The sequence below is a fragment of the Rhinolophus hipposideros genome (genome assembly GCF_964194185.1).
Source record: "Rhinolophus hipposideros genome assembly, chromosome: 19".
Lineage (NCBI taxonomy): Eukaryota > Metazoa > Chordata > Mammalia > Chiroptera > Rhinolophidae > Rhinolophus > Rhinolophus hipposideros.
This window is the reverse complement of record NC_138065.1, coordinates 935436-956834: the sequence shown is the minus strand read 5'-3', so window position 1 is coordinate 956834 and position 21399 is coordinate 935436. Positions and strand designations below refer to the sequence as shown.

Genomic DNA, 21399 nt, shown 5'->3' with positions numbered 1-21399 from the left:
CTGTCCCTTCCGCTCAGTCCCACCCAATGGAGAGTCCTCTCAAGTGTAAAGTGCCAACCCCGCTCTCACGCGTGTCTTCCTGGCGGGCTGCTGGCTGCATCGCCCTGGGGACAGGCTGACCGTGAACCCCCCGGGCGTGTACATGCCCAGCTCTGCAACGCTGTCCTCACAGACGGCCCCCGTCCCCTGCCCCGCTCCGGGCCCTCACCAGCACTGTTCCCGGGGGCGCCCCGGCTCCTACCTTGAACTCTGCGGCCAGTGGGTTGCTGGCCCTGTCCAGGGAGGTGGTGTCCAGCCGCTTCTGGTAGCCCTCCACGCGGTGCCGGTTCTCCGCGTGCCTCACTGCTTCGTTCACGAACCTGAGAATTTCCCGGCACTGGTCCCGGGCCCGGCACAGCTTCTCATGCTCAGAGGTGCCACCTGCCAACAGTGCAGAGGCGGTGGTGGGGATCCTGCACGAGAAGTCAGTCCGAATCCCACGTCCCTGCGTCTCCCAGCCCTGGCGACCACCGCGGACCAGCATGGTACACACACGCCACTCCTGCGGGCCTGCAGGCCACGCATGTAAGGTCCCTATGTACGACGGTCCTCGGGCCTCAGACCACCGCTCTGAAGACACTGACGGCTCCTGGGCATTCGTGCTACACCTCCACCAGCTCTATAGGTGTGTGGGGACAGGGACAGGGCTGAGGGTGACTGCGGGCAGGCAGCGTGCCTCTAGGAACACTGACATAGCACTTGTAGAACGACTTGTGCCCCAATTCGAGGGTGGTGAGGATCCCAGGACAGTAAGAACTGGGACCAGGCCTGCATTCAGCAGTCGCTACTCCTCTAGGCACCATATACGGGGTGTCCTCTGTGCACAGAGGCGCCCAGTGGGGGCCCGGGGGACTGAAAGCCAGTCACGGCCCCTGCTGTGGGACCACGGCCGTCGGAGGCGCCAAGGTGCCCCCCCAGGCCAAGCCGTGTCCACTCAGAGGCTGCCCACCGCTGAGCGCCCGCTGTTCCCCATGCGCTCGGTCACGGTCGTCTCTGAGCCGGCGCAGAGGGCGGCCTACCCGCCGTGTGCCTGATGACGCTCTCCAGCAGCAGCGGGTACTTGGTCAGACGCTGCATCTCGGACACGATGAGGTCACGCAGCTGCAGCCGGCGGCACTGGGGGTGGCTCTCGGCCTCCTGAGGGGGGGGGGGCGCAGGCGTCAGTGGGCGGGGGCCGACACTTAGGGGACGGGCGGTGGGCGCACGGGGGCAGGCGCCGCATGGAGCAGGTACTGTGCCCTCGTCTCAGGAAGCAGGTCCCTCTGCGGGCACACAGGGACTAGCAGGCGAGCCAGGACGGCTCATCCGGCGCCTTGTGCGCAGGGGTCTGTGCCGAGTGGGCATGTCAGAGTTTCTGGGGGGACACGGACACGGGGGCTCCCCAGTGCCGGAGCCGGGGCCCCTTGGGGAGCCCTAGGGTTCGCTAAGCCAGCACGGGGGGGTTGAGTGTTGGGGCGGCGAGAGCAGGGGGCGCACCTGCAGGAACACCTGGAGCCGGCTGTCCTTGCGCTGCCTGGCCTTGACCAAGTCCAGGGCCACGGACTGGGACGAGCAGAACCGGGCGGCCACCTGTTGCAGCTCCTCCCGGGCGGGGCCGTCAAACTGAGAGCAGAATGGACAGTGGCGCAGGCATCAGCACCCTGCCCGGGAATCCCCGCCCCGCCCCACCTGCAGGCCTTGGGGCGCCATGTGCCTCGTACCCGAGCCAGCATGAGGTCACCGACTTCCCCAATGACGGGGCCCTCGTCCCGCAGCTTCTTCATGGCTTCGCACCAACAATCTGGGGTGAGGGGAGAAAAGGGGCCCGGGGCTCAGCACCGCTAGGCCCCTGCCCACCACACCGGGGCCTGACGGCGCTGTGGGCGAGGGTCTGGACACCAGGGGATGGGAGGTGGGTTCCGGGGCTGCCGGGTGGGGGCTCACTGTGGATCTCTATGAGCTCGGGCAGGTTGGGGAAGAGCCGGGCCAGCTCGTCCCGGGGCAGCAGGCCCTCCTTCCTCATGCGCTGGTAGAAGACCAGGTCCAGCACCCGGAGTGTGCGCAGGTGGGACGCCTCGGTCACAAACAGCTCTGGATGGGGAGGAAATGTCAGCGAGGAGCGAGTGTCAGTAACGTGACCCCAACCACGTCCCTTTGGGGAACAGTGCTGCTTTCAAACCGTAGTGACTTTCCTGTCCCCCTCGAGCCAGAACAGAGGTGCCGCCCCGGGCCCCACACTTGGCCCCCATCCCCACAGGCCTTGCGGCGGCGGCGGGGCAGGGGCCGGCCTCACCGTTGATGACCTCCTGTCGGTCGATCTCCCTCTGGCTTAGCCCGGCCACCACGTCCCTGCCCACCGTGTGCTGCCAGTTCTGCGTGTCTGGCTCTGGCTCCAGGTCAGACAGTTGGCCCAGATCGTCCTCGAGGAGGTGGGGGAGGACAACGTCTGCGCAGAAGCCCAAGTTGGGGGACTCGATGCTTCTGGGGGAAAACGGGCAGCTCAGCTTCACTCAGAGGCCAAGTCACACACGGGGTCTGTCCCTCCCGCTCCGGCCCTGCCTGCTTGCCCATACCATGAGTACACCCCACCCAGCTCTGCGGGGAGGAACGGCTGAGCAGGGGTGGGACACGGACACCCAACACAGGTGCCACTGTACCCATCACTTACCTGCGGCCCATTTTGGGGGTGAAGGGAGGGGTTGGGTTCTCAAGAGACCTGTGGAGAGAGCATCAACCCTCAGCCCCCGTGCCCCGGCCCTGCCCCACTGTGCGGGTGGGCCGAGCCCCCGCCCACCTGGTGGAGAGGCTGGAGGCAGAGGAGGAGGCTGACTGGTGGAGGCGGGCGGCCTCTGCGGCAGCGTCCATGTCCACGTCGCTGCGGGAGCGCGGCACGTTCTCCGCCTTCCGAGAGCGCTTCAGCTCCTCGCGGCCCTTCAGGCTCTCAGAGCGGCCCAGGCGAACCTCGGCGCGCGAGCTGGGGGAGGGGCAGGAGACCTTCGCACCCAGACTCGCCCACTGTCTGTCTCAAGGGCCCTCAACGGTGCAGACTGCCCCCCTGCCCACAAGGCCCAGACACCTGGATTCACCAGACACCAGAACTTGCCCAACAGATGCTTCTCATGACAAACGACCCCTGCTGCTCTACAAAGCCTCCCTCTCCCCAGCCTGTCATCTCCCTTGTGACGAGACCAGGAAGGCAAATCTGGGACCGACACCATCAGACTTGTGGTGTGTCCTGATGCCAAAGGCCCCCGCAGGGACCACCGATCCCACCCTGCCCGTCCCTTGGCCCATTCGTCTCGCCCTCGTCTAGGGAGCAGGTCAGCTCCCACCGCGGACCCCGCTTCACAGGGTCTGCGAGGGTGGCACAGGCAACGTCTTTGTACTCTCCTAGCATGCCCTACCCAGCCCGCCAGAAAGTTCTGGGGCCCGATGAGATGCTGATGACGGTGTTGCGCTTTCCATCAGCCCCGATACGCCCCGGACGGTGCCGCCCCCACGGCGTGCTGACATTCCCGCTCTGCGTCCTGCCTCGAGACCCACAGGGGCCTGCAGCCTGGAGAGCGCCCCAGAGCTCAGCCAGCTGAAGCACACAAGGCGCCAAGCGGCTTGGTCTCTAAACCACCAAGGGTCCATGGGCGCCTCGCACCCAGGGGGTCCTGAGGGCTTGTCTACAGGGCTAGAAACCGCTCTGCCATTTCTCCACTGAACTCACCTGAGGTCTGTGAGAACAATTCCAACCCACACTGACTCCAAGTGCTGTCACCAGTGTCCCTGAATGGGACACACCTCATCCAGGGAGGTAACCGGGGCTGCAGAGCTAAGCAGCTTCCTTCGAGTACCCAGAAGTCAGTGACGCTCCCACCAAGAAGGGAGGACAGAACCAGTCTCCGGCCAAAAGTTCCTAGAGCACCGCCTCCTAGAATCGGCGCTCCTGACACCTGCTAAGTGCCTAGGACGACCTCCGACCCGCCGTGTGATACTACTTCTAAGACCACCAGTGAGCTTAGTCACATTCAGGACTCCCAGTGACAGCCTTGGAAGACTCAGGGTCCCAGTGACTGCCAGGGCAAGGCCACCCAGCAACCTCAAGAGCAGGAGTCTGCGAACGGTCTCAAAGCAGTTCTCAGAACGTCCATGCTGTACCTTATAATCGTGCATTTGATCCGTCTGTAAGATCACACCTACCCCAGCAATCACGTAATTTGCATATTTAATTTACGCAGTCATTAGAACTCAACTTCTCACCTCAGTACAAATCTAACTTTGATGCTTGTGCCAAATGAGAATTTCCTTTGATCTTAATTCTCACTTGGCACAAGCACCTCACGTGTTTTAAACTTAACGGAAAGGAGTGCCTTGCCTACGAGCAGGACCGTCTGATGCAGTTTACGACGAGCTACTTCAGAGATAACCGCTTCCACGTGAAGGCTTGTGCCCTCCACTTGCCCTGTGCTGCCCTTCGTCCTCCCGAGGGGCTCGGACTCGAGTGCACACTGCACTATGTTTGTATGCACAGGACCACATTACTGTACCTCCAGGGGGACCTAAGGAATTTGCAAGGATATTTCTGACTACAGACAAATCCTACGTAAGTGTGGGCTGTCAAGTTTCAGGTGTGACTTGACTGTTGTCCTGCACAGTCAAGGACAAGTCCAAGGGTGTGTCCAACACCAGAAAAGGGCTCTAGTTAAACCTGGCCCAAGGTGGAGACGCCGTGGCCTCTAGTCCCTTTTTCTTCTTGGAACGGGAAGAGCAATTCGTTTTGAACCAAAGAACTTTCTATCTCTTTGTGGCTGAGGACATCTGACGCCCACTGTTCCACCATCTGCCTTTGAAGCCCCAGGAGAAGCTCATATCCAGCTCTCTCCCTCACGGGCCTCAAAGACTGCCTGTTGCCCAACTTCCTCATTCCCAGGACTCCCCGTTTCCCCTCCAGCCTCCTCTGGCCTGAATCCAAAGGGCACGGGGAAGGCAGGCAGGCTGCTCCTGGGCTGGAAGGTCGGGTCCTGCTCTCTCGTCTGCTGCCTGATTGCCAGCACACAGTGTGTCTGCTGCAGATATCCCGGTGGGGAAGCCGGCGGAGGGGAAGAGTCCCACAGTGGGAGCCCTGTAGTCAATGTGGCTGGAAAGAGACCCCAGCTCCAAACGCTGCCCGTGGGCCCCTCCCTGGGCTCTGGCCAGCCCCACCCCAGCAGGCCACTGCTACCTGTCACTCTCCAGCAGGTCCTCGGGAAAGCTTCCTGTTGAGAGGCGCTGTGTCCCTGCTTCTGGGCCATCATACTGCTGGCTGTTCTCGAAGTGCTGAATGATGTTCCTTACGTTGCCTGGTTTGACTGAAGCACAAAGGTGATGCCGGACATTGCCTGCTGTCTGGGGACAGCACCTCCAGGCCCTCTCCATTCGCCCCCTCCCCGCGCCCGAAGATAGAGCAGTGAGCAAGCACGCTGAGAAGGCTGCGGGGCTGGGAGCCCCAGGGCCCCCATCTGGCTCTTCTAATGATGTGTGGTAGGGCACGGGCAGACCCTCTACCTTTATGGGTCTGCTCTTTCTCGTCGGCAAAATGGGAGGGTTCAGGGGTACATTTCCTATGGATATTCTTCCAGCTCTCACATTTTTTACTACTATGACTCCTCTGCTTGAAAATCGGGACCAGGTTTTCCCCAAGAGCCACATACAGGATAAAAAAATAGCCAGGAGTATCAAAAACGTATCTGCATGGAATGCGGCTACGTTGCCAAATTATAGCAAGCATTTTCCAAATTTGTACGATTTTTGGAGCTCCTGCTTTCCATTTTTCCGCGACCGTTCTTCCTGCTCTCTCTGACCCCGTGTCCCCAGACTGGGTCTCCATCACTAATGAATCAACCCTTTATTACCAGGGAGAGAGTCTTAGGAGGAACAGAGGAAGAATGTCACTTGGGGCATTCAAATTCCAGCTCCTTTCAAAGCTAAGATAGAGACATCTATTCTTGCTCAGAGAAGCAGAGGGCAGGAGAGAGTAAAAAGGCAGCTGTGATGCCGCGTACAGAGCTGGCCCAGGGGCTCAGTGGCTCTCAGCTTCAGAGTCAACTAGCTCAGCTCCAAGTTCAGTGATATTAGAGCAGGAACTTGGCCAGAAATGCTGCTCAGCCTGAGACCCATGGGCAGGGCCCATGGGCCTGGGGAGGCGAGTACCCCAGGGGTGGCCTGGCCGTGCTTCCCATTCTGATACTACACACACACAACTTACAAGTCTCCCCACGGGCCTAAGCTTGAGTTGCATAAGCAAATTTCCAAACCAGAGGAAACAAAAAACAGCTGGTCTCTTCAAGCTCACAACTTCTTACCTGTAGGTGGGTAGCTAGGGTAGTATTTTTCTAAACTGCCTAATAGGTCAGGCTGTGTGTACGTGCTATGAGTAGAGGTGTCACCATCACCCCCATTTCCGAGATTAGGGCCACAGGTGCCTGTTCCATGCGGAAAGTGCATCTGGGCTTGGGGAGAGCTGCAAAAGCCAGGGCCAGTTGAGCGGTGACAGCCAGAGACACTCTGGCTGGGTGACGGGAGCCTGGGAACGTCCTATAACAGAAAGCCACCAGGCTGAGCCCACTGTTCCACCCCACAGCCACTTGGAAAATGCCCCGTTGTCCTTGGGATATAGTTGCGTCCTAGCTGTGACAAGAAACGTGTGGCCCCGAGATCTGGTGTAACTGAAAAAACCCAGAGTATGGGGAAAAACGGGTAGAAAGCAGTACATTTTTAAAAAGAGCAAGTTTCAGTAGTAGCCTTTGCTCTCCTTCCTCCATTCTCTGAATGACAATGAAACTAAGCAAGAGTAAGTAACGTTACTAACCATCAGATGCGTCCACTAAAAATGGGGCATAGCTGATGACCCTAAACGGCAAAAGTCTCCATACTGAGACTTTCTAGCTTTGGGGAGCTGTGGTCTTTAGATCTGAGTACACATCCTGGGAACTTGAGACACAAACCAAGTCACGAAATGATGACGGAAAGCTGTGACTGGAAGGCGTGGTGGGACTGGCATCCTGACCCTGGCCCTGGGGTCGGTGGGCCCACACTGGGCTTTCCTGTCCCAGCTCAGGCAGCAGTGAGCGGCTCGGGCATGGCCACCAGTGCCCTGAAGCCTGGCCCCTGCCTTGGGCCTCCCTGGGCAGAGTGGATGGGACGAGGTAAGAATCAAAAACTAAGGGCCTGGGTTTTTTCAGTTTTTCTATTGTTGTATAACTACATTTTTAATAATTATTTTGGTTGCTTAAGATAGCATGATGAGTCCAGGGATTTAATAATTTAAAAAAGCATTATTTTTAATGGCCACTTTTACATAGAAAGAATTCTGGCAACAGAATAATTTCCTGAGTGCGTGCCACTCCCTCTTACGCCATAGCTCTATTGTAAGACCTAGAAATGTCGGCCACTTAGCTGTAGCGTGCGGGCCTCTGTGACGGGCAGAGGCCCGAGGCTGCTGGGGGCTAATGCGTAGGGCCTGCATGGTATCACGCAGGTTCTGGAAGATGGGACAGGCTCTGAGACACCATTAGGGTCGCTCTTTTCCCTATCGTAGTGATGCTGTGCTGGCAAAATGAAGGCAGAGCTGGGGGTGCTCCATTGAGCGGGGGAAGTAGAGTAAGGGACATACACGAAAACTATCTCAAAACAAAACAAAAAAACCTGGTACAGACCCATTATTTACTAAAAACAAAACAAAAAACAACCACCTACGTAACCTTCAAAAACGAGGCTTTTATGATCCTTTCCACTGAAAACAAACACCTGAGGACCTGGTCCAGGACAGTTCAATGTGTGTGGCTCTCCTGGTTTCTGTAACACTTGGACTTTGGGCACCTCATCTGCGGGGAGGCGACAGGTGAAGGAGGGAGCCCTGAGGCGTGGGGGCCCGGGAGGCCGAGCTCCCAACGTTGGGACAGGCTGGGGGAGGGCAAGAGTCCCTGGGCAGGGTCTCGTGTCACAGAGCAGCTTTAGCAACAGGAGGAACAAGACAAGCGGAGTGAGGACAGGGAAGGAGTTGCAGAGGGCCAGACAAGAGGAGAGGATGAAGAAGGAAAAGAACGGAGGAAGGGCAGGATCTGGGAAAGAAACTCCACGATAATGCAAAGAAAAACCCAGAGAAAATGGTCCTTTTACCTTCCACAGGGGACAAGGGAATATGAAATGCTAAAAGAAAACAAACAAAAACAAAAGTAAACCATGAAGAGTCAAATTAAGAGTCAAAATAAAAATTACGCCAGGCTGGGACATGGAAGGGAGTGGCAAACACCAGGCTTGCTGTAGGCGCCCCGCCCAACCCCCAAAGCGGCCTTCAGATTCCCACGCTAGTTCTGGGGTCTTAGGACAATGGCTGTGAGGGCAAATGACACAGTGGGAGAGCTCGAGGAAGGGTCAAATGCGATGGGGTACTGATGGCATTGGGGCAGCCTCTGCACCCCAAACCTGCCCTACCACCTAGTTCTGCTCAACAGTGACAAGCCCTCACTGAGAGCCCCCACTCGCTCCCCACACGTAGGCCCTCGGGATGGAGGTCAAGGGGAAATGAACCTTGTGCGTGGGGATACTGCTGCCCATGGCTGCTCAGGGCTACACCTAGTTCTGAGCTCCTAGACGGAGCCCCGGGACTGGCATGGCCTCCTCGGCTCTGAGGCAGTCACGTGTCCCTCTGAGAGCCTGCAGGGGTGTGGCGGGCCAGGACAAGCAGCACCGAGAGGAAGCTGTGCTCTGGGTTTGGGCCCGAGGCTCCCAGGAACATGGAAGGTCCCACCCGGCCAGTGTTCCCGACACTCACTGCTCTGGGACGAGCTTTTGGGCTTCCCGATGTATTTGAGGATGGGGTTTCGCTTCTTGTCCTCCAAGGCGTCCTTTTCTTTCTTGGCATTGCTGCTCTGCTGAGACAAGGGACACAGGTTTGGGGGAGGCCCAAAGCCCCGGGCCACCGCTGCCCTGGGGGTGGAAAGCAGGCTCATACTGTCCCGACCGGCACGTTTGCTCCTGGGTTTGGAGGGTGGGAGGGGAGGAGGGGAGGACTGCTGTACTCTGAGGATTTTCCCTGACTCCGTGGCCAAAGGTGGTGGATGAGCTGCACAGCTGCCCCAGGGTGTTCCCAGTGGGCCCAGAGCGGAGAGCTGCAGAGGCCCTTTCCAAGGCAGCCTGTCACCTTCTTGGCCTTTGGGAAGAAGGGTAGCCACTTGTCCCTGTCAGGAGCAGAAGGGGTCTTTTCAGCTGTGTTGGAAGGCCGAGTGTCTCGAAGCCGGATCCCGGCATGGCTCATGTAGGTGCTGAGGGCGAAGTCCATGGGGGCGCTGGAAGACAAGGGGTGCGGACTCACAGCCCAGTCAGGTGCACGCCAGCAGGGCCGGGGGCCGGTGCTGTCCTCACCCCGCCCAGGAGGTGGCCAAGGGGCAGATGTGGGCCAGGGCGCCCAGAGGGAGGCTGGTAATCTGAAGTGGGGCAACAGGCAGAAGCCGGCTAGGCCAGGGCTGCACGTCGCCCGGCAGCAACCGTCGGTCCCTGAGCACGTCTTCCTACCATGGGACAGCGGTCAGTGGCAGGGCATGCCAGTTCCCTGAGATGGAAGCCAGCCAGCTGTGGGCAGGCCTGGAGGCCTACCTGACGCATTCAGGTGGGAATGGGGGGTACAGGGGCCCCTCCCACCCCAGGCACGGAGAAGAGACAACAGGAGCCGTCCCGGTGCTTCCGACTGCCATGGAGGCAGCTGTCCAGAGCTCTGGGTTTAAATGGATGTGGCTCTGGATCTGGAAGCCACACCCCCTGTGGGTGCAAGGGCCTCACCCTGGCGTCCCCTGCTCTTGGGGACAGACTCCCACCCATGGTGTCCCCATACTCGTGTGTGGGTGCTCAGGAGTGCATGCTCATCTCCACACCGGCTGCCGAGGAACAGAGATGTGTGTACAGGCGGCAGAAGTCCGTAACGTGTGCTGGGGAGTGTGCGGGTACAACGCCCGTGGGTGCCCACATGGGCCGAGAGAAACAAGTGGGCTTGTCTGGGTGGAGGGAGGAGCAAGGCATGCTGGGAGCGATGGCGGCACGGCGTGCTCCAGGGCAGATGCTGCCGCAGGCAGCGAGCCCGAGCATCAGGGGCCTGGACCTTATGCCTGGGCTGTGTGGTGGGGACAGACACCCGGGCACTAGCCTGGGACAGATGGTGAGGCTACGAGGCAGGGACTCCAGGGACAGCACAGACTCACCTCCTGTCTTCCTCGTACTTGGACCTGGAATGAAAGAAAGAAGAGATGACGCGGACTGTTGGTCTGCTGTGCAGACGGGGAGGGAAAGGCAGGGCTGCCGCAGGAGGTCGGCCTCCAGTTGGTGCACCTCTGCAGCCAGTGCGGCTGGGGGGTGCTCTCGTTGCCTCGAGGGGCTCCATCGGCAAGTGATGACAGCAATGGTGCTGTCCATGCAGCTCAAAGGAGGGGGAGGGGGCCTGGCAGCCTCCGGCTGGGGCCTGTGTCCACCTCTGCCCACGGTGTCCACGGTGCTGCCCTGAGGAGGGGCACCCGTGTGCCCAGAAGTCAATGAGGGGCTGGGTGGCCGAGTGTGAGGAAGGAGGTGAGAGCAGGGACAGCACCTTGAGACCTGACCCAGACAAGCCTGCTAAAGAAAGGTCGCCCCACCTGAGGTGACCCTGGGCCTGGCTCTGCCCTGAGCTCCCTGCGCGCATTCACTTGTCTCTTCTCAGAACCACCTATGAGCAGGTGTCCAGCTCCAGGGTAAGGAGACTGGTGCTCTGTGGCTTTAAAGGGAAACCATTTGGAGTGGGATTCCCACGCCGTCAGCCAGAGCCCATTCGATTCTGGGGTGCTCCGATCGCAGAATGGGCGCCGCCACCCATGCAGCAGTCAGGTGACTACCACCATCTGACTGCCAGGAAAAGCAAGGCCCAGAGGGATTAAGGGCTCAGCTGAAGGTCCGAGGGTGTTTGCAGAGAACGCGCCATCCCTGGGTGACCTCCTCTGGTCCCATCTCCCGGCCAGACCTCTTATCCATGCCAGCGCCAGCGTCATATACACAGCTGCCACCCAAATCTCCAGTCTGATGTCTAGAAGACTCACGGGTGCAAACCTGCGCCCCTGATCGTTTAGTACAAAACCGCTGCACACACAGCTGTCCCTGCCCCGAATGACTTTCACAGCTTAGGTTCCGGAACCACGGAGCCTTCCCTGACTTTCCTACGGAAACCCTCCCGTTTGCTCTCCTGTCAAAACAGACCAAGGACCGTCGTCTTTGCACACACCCCTGGCCATCACTGCGGTCCAAGCCGCCAGCACGTGGCTTCTGTGAGTGACCTTGGTGTTTGGAAGGGCACCCCCCGGCTCCCCCACCTCACCCCAACTACACTCCGGCTCTGAGCTGCGATGGAGCCCACTCGCTGAGACTGAACACTGAAGTCCTGACAGCTGTCCACAGGCTCCACGTGGCGGCCCCTTCTGTCAGCTGGGACTCCAGCACTCACCGCCTCGGTCTCCTGCCACTCCTCAAATCTGTCAAGCGCACTCCTGCTTTGCCCTGGCTGTTCCCTCTGCTGTTCGCTGCGGTGCCCTCAAGGATGCCTCCTCCACTTCCTTCCTTAAGACCGCACCCCAACTCTCAGCTCCTGCCCCAAGCCTGCTTCACCCCCGGCACTCGGGATTTTCCAGCACCCCGTACAGTTTACTCATCACACACGCTCCTCGTGCCACTGTCACACAAGTCCACACGTGTCTGGGGCCCAGGACAGCGCCAGGCACACAGCAGGCCTCTGAAAACACTCGCCGAATTGAAAAGTCAGCGTTAGTGGAGACTATGGACACTGTCTAGTCCAACTTCTGTCATTTTATAGGTGAGAGCACGGTCACAGCACCACTGAGGGAGCAGTACTGGGGCGAGAATCACCTCTAAGCCTGAAATGTCCCCACAAAGACACCTCAGGAGCCCGCCACACTTCAGAACATGGGACTGGACAGGAGTGGCTGAGAACGGCCACCTCTCCGGGGGCCAGTGCCTCCTGAAGGGCCTGTACCCATGGGGACTCAATGTGGTTGTCGCGCTGGCAGATGCGCCCTTGGTGGGAGGCAGGAGGGCGGCGGAGAGGAAGAGGGGTGCTCGGCGCGGAGGCACAACCACCTCGCCACTGCTGGGAGCCCAGGGCTCCGCAAACCTCCTGGAATACCGGCAGCCCTCGCCTGGGATGTACAGCAGGAGAGGGGCCCCATCTTTCAGGAGGAGGACCAGGCAGGAAGTGGAGGCGGGGAGGCTGGACAACAGACCCACAAAGTGTCCCCCTGCGCATGTGCGGGGGTGGGAGTGGAGCTGGACACTCACAGAATGTCCCCCAGGGCGGCCAGCTGCTTCTCAGCGACGTGGCGCTCCCGGAGAGGGTCCCCGTCCAGGTCCAGTAGGTCGTTGTCACCGTACAGGCTGCCCAGCCCCAGAGTGCGCTTTGTTCTGGCCAGACAGACAAGAGACAGATGTGCACAGAGCTTGATAGACAGACACCCAGAGGTGAGGCGAGCACATGCCCGCAGGGGCCAGGGGGGAGGGGACAGGGCAGCAGGGCCACCTGTAGTCCTGGATCTGCTCCTGGATCTCCGGCATGGCTGCGTCCTGAGCCTCGCACAGGACACCACGGATGTCCTCACCGCCCCGCAGGCGCATGTCTGTGTGGGAGCGAGAGGACAGATGGGACACCAGGTGGGCCGGCTCCCTGGCCCCCCATTGGCCAGAGGAAGGGCTGGCCTGGACCTGGAAGGTCAGTGCTGAGCCCAGGCTGGAATCTGATGTTCCAAGGCCCAAGGCAAGGTCACACACTTTGGATGCGTTGCGCTCTGCTTGGTGGACAAACAGGGATGCCGTGTGCTCGGCTCCGACCAGATGCTGCCCTTGGTCGGACACCAGAGCGCATCACGCCCCTCCTGTGCCCCAGGCAGCGGCAGGCACATGACAGGAAACCCAAGTCCCCACCAGGCCGGGACGCTGGCTCGCTGCCCCTGCGTCTAGCTTCACACACCAGGACAAGTGCCTGGGAGCGGTGGTTCCCTCTGCTTTTCAGTAACCCCTAGTTGCCCTTTTGGCCATGCCCACAAGCTCTACTCCCTGTCACCCTCTCTCCAAAGGTAGCTTTGGATGCCCACCCTCTAGAAAGCTGCTGGGACCCCCCCCTCAGGCTGACACCGTCTTTCCACCCCTGTCTCCCTCAGCTCCTCTGCTGGTGGCTGGAGAGCGGGGCGCCCAGCTAGTCCCCTGGCTGTCTGTGCCTCTGTGCCAACTGCTGTCTGCATTCGTTGAGGAACTTATAAAAACACCCGGAGATCCCGACTCTACAGGTGGGGTGCAATGAGGCCCTGGCTTTTGCAGTTTTCAAAAGAGCTCCCCATGCAATTCTGAAGACTGCCCAGACCTGGGAACCTCACATGTCTGGTTTCCTGGGTGGACAGCTGACCCAGTGAGGCCCAGAAGGCACATAAGGGTTGGCAGAAGTGAACCCAGGCCGCCCCGCCACACGTGTGCGCCCAGGACAAGGCCCACTGGGCAGTGACTCCTGGGCAGGCTGTCCCGTCTGTGAGGAGCTCTGGAGGGGCCGCCCCTATGCCCCCTGCGCCTGGCAGCCTCCTGAGGGCCCAGGACAAGACGGCACCAAAAGGAGACAGACCGACCCGTGAGCTGACTTACCAATTTCAGCCTGTAACGTCTCTGGCACCTTCACTCTCAGTGGCTATAAAACAAAAGCGGAGCAGAAGTGGTGAGGCCACACCCCAGGGCACGTGGAGACGCCCTGCGTTCTCCCCTTTTCCTACACTCCCCGACCCTCCTCTTGTGAATCCAGATTTTGGGCGAGGATCAGAGCCTGTGGCTACAGAGCAGGCTGGGACGCCTTCTGGAGGGTGGCAGGCAGTTCCCACTCTCACTTCAAGGGCATCAGGGGCAGGGGATGGACACGTCCCAAAGAGCGGCTGGCATTGCCTCTGCAGCATGGGAGACATCTTTATCTGCTCTGATGGGGACCTCCCGGCACCCCCAGGGAAACGGGCTGTCACCACATGTGCAGGGCCCGGAGATGCTTCCTAACGACTGACAGGAAGCCACTCGCAGCTCTCGCCTCCTTGCTGAGACCCACTGCATGGGCGAAGGAAGCCCTGAGAGCAAAGCTGTTCAGTCCACAATCACGTCCGTGTGAGCAGCTTACTGCCGAATGGACAGCCATTTTGGAACGAGCTTACTTGTCATATCAGAACGTCTAAGATGGGGACGGCCCTGGGCAGGCAGAGGGGCAGCTGCTGGCCGGGTCCTGGCCTCCCAGGACCAAGCCCCAAGGCGGTGCTCATCTGCTCTGCTGTTCTCGGGGGTGGTCTGTCCCCTGGACCCCGCCAGTGTGCATTCCCCTCGGTCCATGTGGGACAAGAGGCTCTGAGAGGAGAACAGCTGTGGAGCAGAGCAGCGCCCGGGCCGCCTTCAGTCACGTGTCTAAGAGCCTGTCTGCACTCGGCCGGAGCGTTCTGTTAGGTTTTCCTCGGCCTCCGAGCGGTCTGGAGGATGGAAATTGTAACCCACCCACGGCTGCCTTACCGCGTTTTTCTCTAGGAAAATACTCCAGATGTCTTTCCCCAAACTCCGGGCCTCCTTGGGGTTTGTCTGCTGATAAACCTCTGCACACAAGTAAAAAAGCTGGGAGGGGAGAGAATGTGGGTCAGAGTAGGGGTCCTCAGTCACGAGGGACTCCGCCCCCAGGGGACAGCTGGCAATGTCTGGACACCTGGAGACGAGCTCCAGGGGGCGTGCAGGGAGGCGGCCAGAGTCCCTATAACGCACACGACAGCCCCACCCCCCACAACTCTACAGCTCAGAACTTCAGTGCCAGTGTCCCGAGCCCTGGCTCAGGGTGTTTCAGAAGCCCATGGCACAGTCCCGGCTCTCCGCTTGCGTACACGTACACACACACATGCACACGTATGCACACGTGCACGCACACATATGCACACACCTCAGGTGCACACACTACACACACATGCACACACAGGTGTGCACACGCACACTGTCAACATAATGGCCTCAACTCCACCCTTCTACACTTGACACTCCGTGTCCCCTGCTTGGTGACAGATGGTTTTCTGAGGGTCGTGCTTTACTTCCCCTGTGACTGATGTACCTGTCTTCTCTCAGAAATGCTTCCAGGACCCCCGCCCTTGGGACCGGTGCTCAGTGAATACCTCTGAGCAAACAGATGTCGACTCTGGCTTCTAATAGTGGTGTCCCCAGAAGGCCAGGCCTTGGGAGCCAAGTGCATCCCGAGGAACACAGCCTCCCTCTCCCCTCACTCCACTCCTTTCTGGAGAGGGTGCTGGCTCCGGGCGACCCCAGGGCACTGCGGCCTCTGTCCTGACAGTCCTCTCATCCTGGCCGTCACGCCAGGGCCCTTCCTCGTCTCGCCCCTCTGCCAAACTTTCTTGCAGTAACACTACATTTTAAAGGGCCACTCTCTCAACTCCCCGCCGCCAGTTTGCATTCACTTTCATCCTGAGAACTCTGGGAGAACATGTCCTCCAGGCTGTGCAAGAATGGCTTTTCTCGCGCCTCCCTACGCTGTTGATGTGTGTGGCAGTGAAGGCTTTCCACTTCAGTTTCACCCCTTTCCAGTTTTGTCTGTGTCCCTGAGATGCCCGACTGCCCACGACGTGACTGGTGACACCCAGAGCAGGGTCAGAGGCCAGAGGTTTGTGAGGCACAAGCAGACACACACGTGAGCCTGAGCCTGCCTTACCAGTGGGCTGGGGTCGGCCTGAGAGAAGATGTAACGTAGGAAGACCCCCAGGTGAGCTGGCCGTGACTTCAGTTTCTCCAGGTCCTGGAATATGACGTCGCTCTGCAAGGCAGGATGAGAAAGGCTGGGGGCACAGAGGCAGGGCAGAGGCACAGCCTGTCGCAGCCTGCAGCTCATGTCCTCTGCCTCCCGAGGCTGTGGCTTCCTCCCCACACCCTCTTCCAGCTGCTCACAGTCACACTGCTGCTAGCCCAAAGCAGCTGGGACGACAGAATGACGAAAGGAGAAAAGCAGGAAACCGTTACCTCGTTGTTGAAATAACCCGGGTCATAATCTTCCTCTGGGCCAATAATTAAAGGCTTTGGGCTTTGATCTACACCCTGGAGGAGAGAGTCAAGTTGTAGGGATGAGAGGCGAGAGGACATGGGGTCCACCCCCTGGTGAAGCCCGACGGGTGACAGTACGGCTCAGACAGGGAAAGCCGCACACGTCTGGCCAACGCTGGCATCTCACTACCACCCCCAAATCTCAGAAAACAGCAAATATAATTTCCATTTGCAGGAAGTCAACTGCGAATGGGTGGGGCAGCGCAGATCCAGGGCAGCCTGGTCACGTGGTCACGTGACACATGGTCACATGACACACGAAGCCAGGAAGTGAGACACAGTGCTCTCTTCCTGTTTGCAAAAGACCCGGGGGCTTTGTTGTTCTCCTAAACAGCTACCCCTGCCCTGAACACCCCCCAAGCCTGGCGGCTACCCCAGCGCTCCTCTGCATCATGCACTGGCAGGAACCTGCGGTCCAGTGCTGCATCCTCCAGCCAGAGGGCGCCGCCCTTGCCATTCCCAGCCTGCTCAAGGTCTGCTCAAGGTCGACGGCAGAGCCCCATTTCCTGTCTGAATCCAAACTTCTCAGCCTCCTCTTCTCTCCTCCCCTTATGCCAATTAGAATAACCCACCCAACTGGTACGCCGTCCCTATTAGGTATGAGATCTTGTGTCGCAGAAACTTCCGAGGCTTCAACGGACAAGCCTTCCTTCTAAAGATTCTGTGAGTGTTCGAAGCTTTCCTACCAACTATATTTTTCACTCAGTTTAATCTACCTCATTTCCAGCAGCTCCGCAACAAGGGCTCTGCTTCTGGAGCCCACCCAAGTGAGTCGTGCCAACCTTTCTCCAGGCCTAAGACGCCCCAAGTCCACCTCCCGTGGGGCTTCTCCTGCTAGCCCTCCGATACTCTCTTGCCCAGAATCTGAGTCACGGACGTGAAGGACCCAGGTCCCTCAGAGACCAGAGTCGAGCCTTGCTGATAAATGAGAAAATTTGGCCCAAAGAGCCTGAATGCCACGTGCCACGCAGCAGAGTCAGGCCCGGTGTGCTGTCCCCAATTCTCAGACACATCCCAGGGAACCCTCCTGTCCCATACACCACACTCTCTGAACCCCTTGGGGCCCAGGATCCCGAGAGGGTGTCAGATGGCTCCACTTGGCTCTCTGGCTAAAACCAGAAAGCACTAGGATTTTGCTTGTTTGGGGAGGATTTTTAAAAATCTTTACAAATATATAGTTTTTTACAATTTTTATTGCAAAAGCAGAATATGTTTATTTTTAAAAAATCCAACATTGCAGAACTGTGTAACGGAAAGTGAGGTCCCTATGAGTCCACCCTGCTGCTGACGGGTTCATGGAGCACAGGTTCCCACTGTGTTCTTACTAGCAGATTATCATTAAGAGACTGGGACCATGCTAGATGTGCTCTTGTAATTCCAGAACAGCAAGCAGTTTTCAGAAGACGAGCAGATTCAGGAGGGAGGAAAGGCCTCCGAGCCTGAGACCGACTTCTCCGCATCTGCTCCTACGAGCCACCCACCGGAACGCTCCCTTAAGAATAACAGGATGTGCACGTGCCCTCCCTGGCGACCCAGACTTGCTTCTGGAGTGCTACCAAGGCAGCGGGAGGGGCGGCCAGGAGAGGAGCAGCTGCGCACAGGGGCTCTGGAGAAGAACCCACGGCTAGCCGGGCGCTACTAACGTGACCAAGCCGGGCCCCTGAGCGGCCCCAGGTGCCTCCAATGTCTCACTGACCAAGTGAAGACTAACGCCTACCTCCCTTCTGCCGGAGAGGATTACGTGGGACTTTTACGGATGCAGCTGGGCACTAGCCATCTGAGTACATGCTGGATCCTTCTCCCCACCTTTCCCTCCACGACCTAAAAGCAGCAGCTCTACCCTGGTGGGGAAACTAACACCCAATAGCATGTGACATGTGACTTTAAGGATGAGAGTCCTTCAAAAGAACTGTACGTGTGAAAACGTGAGTTAGCTTAGGAAGATATTACGTGACAGTATACAGGTGGTATGGGAATAAGGGAAACTCACGCAGGTGTAGTGGATGGGCTGTGACAGACACTTCACAAAACACGCATTCTCCGCGTCTGCCAGGTGGCCACAGCTTCTGTTCCTGGCTCCCAGGCTGACTGTCCCACTGTCACCTCAGACCGTTGCTCTGTCATCTCAGGCCGTCCCACTGTCACCTCAGGCCGTTCCACTGTCACCTCAGGCTGTCCCACTGTCACCTCAGACCATTGCACTGTCATCTCAGGCCGTACCACTGTCATCTCAGGCCGTCCCACTGTCACCTCAGGCCATCCCACTGTCATCTCAGGTGTCCCACTGTCACCTTAGTCTGTCTGTCACCTCAGGCTGTCCCACTGTCACCTCAGGCCGTCCCACTGTTACCTCAGGCTGTCCCACTGTCACCTCAGGCCACCTCACTCACCTTAGGCCGTCCCACTGTCATCTCAGGCCGTCTGTCACCTCAGGCCATCGCACTGTCATCTCAGGCCGTCCCACTATTACCTCAGGCCGTCCCACTGTCACCTCAGGCCATCTGTCACCTCAGACTGTCACACTATCATCTCAGGGCAGCCATCCCACCACTGTCACCTCAGGCTGTCCAACTGTCACCTTAGGATGTCCCAATATTACCTCAGGCCATCCCACTGTCACCTCAGGCGACATGTCCCACTGTCACCTAAGGCCACTGCACTGTCATCTCAAGCCAGCCATTCCACTGTCACCTCAGGCCGTCTGTCACCTCAGACTGTCGCACTATCATCTCAGGCGGCCATCCCACCACTGTCACCTCAGGCCATCCCACTGTCACCTCAGGCCGGCTGTCCCACTGTCACCTCAGGCCGGCCGTCCCACTGTCACCTCAGGCTGCCCCACTGTCACCTCAGGCCATCCCACTGTCACCTCAGGCCGGCTGTCCCACTGTCACCTCAGGCTGGCCGTCCCACTGTCACCTCAGGCTGCCCCACTGTCACCTCAGGCCATCCCACTGTCACCTCAGGCCGGCTGTCCCACTGTCACCTCAGGCTGGCCGTCCCACTGTCACCTCAGGCCGGCCGTCCCACTGTCACCTCAGGCTGCCCCACTGTCACCTCAGGCCATCCCACTGTCACCTCAGGCCGGCCGTCCCACTGTCACCTCAGGCTGGCCGTCCCATTGTCAGACAGCCCAGGTTCTCTGCAAGCTGTAAGTCCTGAGCCAAGCTGTCTTCCTTCACTGCCCCTGGGCCCAGTGGTTTTCTCGGGATTTGCAGAACCTCAGGGCCCCAGGGACATGCCTCTGGGCGGTGGGGAGAAGCTGATCAGGGAGGCCCCAGGGTAGCTGAGCTTTTGTTTGTTTCCTATATCACGGTGCCAGATAATCATTTTATTTAAGAAGAGAAGTGTGCTGAAGACAGAGAAAACTGAAGATTAGTATTCCGGAGTGACACTACACAAACGTGCTTCCTGTTTCAGACAGACTCAAAGGAAGACCAGCTCCCTGCTCCTTAGACACCACTTCCCTGCAGACGCAGTCAGACTTCACACAGTGAGAGCATCTTACTTTCAGGTACCAATTTGTACCATGCTCTTTCTTTACTGTTTGTTCTCTAGCTAAGTGCCTACCTCGAAATGGGTTAATATGATTATTCAAAGCCATGTTACTGGGACCCGGGTGTGGACAGGGAAGGGGAGACTGCAGGGTGGCTCTCAGTGACTCACCGGGTCGCTGGTGGGGGTGCCAGGTGCATCTGAGCCCTGCCACCTGTGGTGCTGGGCCACTCTGGCCACGGTCACAGGGGAGGTCCGAGGACTGTCTAGTCCAGGGTCTGACAGCACTGAGTTCCAGTTCGTCAGTAACTACAGGAACAGAGAATTCGGTGAGAAGGAAGCTCATCCAGGAGACCCTAGGCGCTCGGCTCCCCTGGTGTGACAGCCACCCCCTTCAGCCAATGGGGACACTGTGCCACTCTGCCTGGCACTGCTGGCCTGACTCTACAGTGTCTCCTTTGGCTCTCCCCTCGGTGTGAGGGAGACTACAACCCCCCTTTCACACAAGCACACTAAGACTTGCTGAGGGGGCATCCTGGTCTCTCAGCGTGGCCTTTGTCACTAAGCTATGTTGTCTCCCAGATGTGGCGCCTCAAGACAATGTCGACTGTACGTGACTCAGGATGCCCTGGTCCCTCCTTGGTGTCCTTCCCACACATGGATCCTTTCCATCCGCGCGTCTCACCCAGATTGACAGATGAGGAAGGACCGAACACTCCAATGTTCAATCCTTGGCTCAGTATGTATTTTGCGAGCGCCACACTGCTTCTCCCACTCACGTGTATTTTTATAGTACACGTTTAGCTTTGCAGCTTATACACGCAACCTGAGAACACCTGGAAGGGAGAACCTTTGAGTCTGCAGCTGGAATCCTTTGCCCATTCCAAAAAGATGAGCCAGTCACATACAAAAGATCCGTGACAGAGAAGGAGGGCGCTGCTGGTAACGAGGCCAGGCTCACTGTATCACTCAAAGGTGACGTTACTTGCAGCCATGCAGAACCGTGTTTTTGGTCAAGCCACTGTTTTAGATGACTTATGCCTCTGCTCCCTTACACACGAAGGCTTGCTTTAGTGGATGCCGTGGCCCCTCTCTCCACCCTACTCTTTATACAACAGACTTATGAGGAAAGAGAAGCCCAATTTGATGATCTTGCCTGTAGGACGTGTTTGAAACCCCGTTGGAACCCAGAGCAAAAGAGACTAAAACCCCTGGAGCTGGAACCATAGATGAGGACCGCAGACACCACGCCAGAGGCCTTGGGACAAACGGTGAGCCAGAGGTGCTGGAGGAGGGACACTGAACGGACAGCTGCTGGCACTCACCTCATTGAGGGGAGGAAAGCGTTCTGTCCCCGAGTCCAAGCTGCTGTCCCCGTCCTGTGAATCCAGAGACAGTCGGCCTGAGAAGAGAACGGTTTACAGTCAGGGGAGGACCGTGGTCCGGGAGCCTGTGCATAGGGCGGGACGGGGAAGCTGCCACCTTCCTTTCTTTCCCAGGGCCCCTTCGCCTTTCATCTCAGGGCCCCTCGAGTCGGACGCTCTACACCTAGCTTTCACCCGCTTCTCCACCTGTGCCCAGCCGTGACATCCTGAGCTAAGACCACACAGCGGCATCTCACAGCAAGCCCCGCCCCTCGTGGGTTCCTAGCCATCTCCTCTGCAGCAGGGCTCTGGGGCTCCCGGGGGCCAGTGCTGGCAGGCCCACTGCACTCCACTGTCTCCCTGGCACTTA

General features: G+C 58.6%; 1 protein-coding gene across 7 annotated transcripts in view; it reads right to left on the bottom strand.

Moving 5' to 3' along the window:
- ARHGEF11 (Rho guanine nucleotide exchange factor 11) overlaps positions 1-21399 on the bottom strand; it is a 76038-nt gene that overhangs the window by 6928 nt on the left and 47711 nt on the right. For 5 of the 7 annotated variants that reach the window (XM_081024902.1, XM_081024905.1, XM_081024903.1 and 2 more), the window contains 21 exons: positions 20991-21067; positions 19837-19974; positions 16090-16164; positions 15785-15886; positions 14593-14691; positions 13699-13741; positions 12590-12686; positions 12352-12474; positions 10239-10262; positions 9188-9332; positions 8819-8915; positions 8164-8193; positions 5228-5354; positions 2813-2992; positions 2687-2734; positions 2312-2499; positions 1963-2109; positions 1740-1819; positions 1516-1641; positions 1059-1176; positions 242-420 (listed from right to left, as the gene is read on the bottom strand). In XM_081024902.1, the coding sequence (XP_080881028.1) occupies positions 242-420; positions 1059-1176; positions 1516-1641; positions 1740-1819; positions 1963-2109; positions 2312-2499; positions 2687-2734; positions 2813-2992; positions 5228-5354; positions 8164-8193; positions 8819-8915; positions 9188-9332; positions 10239-10262; positions 12352-12474; positions 12590-12686; positions 13699-13741; positions 14593-14691; positions 15785-15886; positions 16090-16164; positions 19837-19974; positions 20991-21067 (2243 nt within the window). The remainder of the gene's footprint in view (positions 1-241; positions 421-1058; positions 1177-1515; positions 1642-1739; positions 1820-1962; positions 2110-2311; positions 2500-2686; positions 2735-2812; positions 2993-5227; positions 5355-8163; positions 8194-8818; positions 8916-9187; positions 9333-10238; positions 10263-12351; positions 12475-12589; positions 12687-13698; positions 13742-14592; positions 14692-15784; positions 15887-16089; positions 16165-19836; positions 19975-20990; positions 21068-21399) is intronic. The other 2 variants (XM_081024904.1, XM_081024901.1) reach the window with 1 other exon arrangement.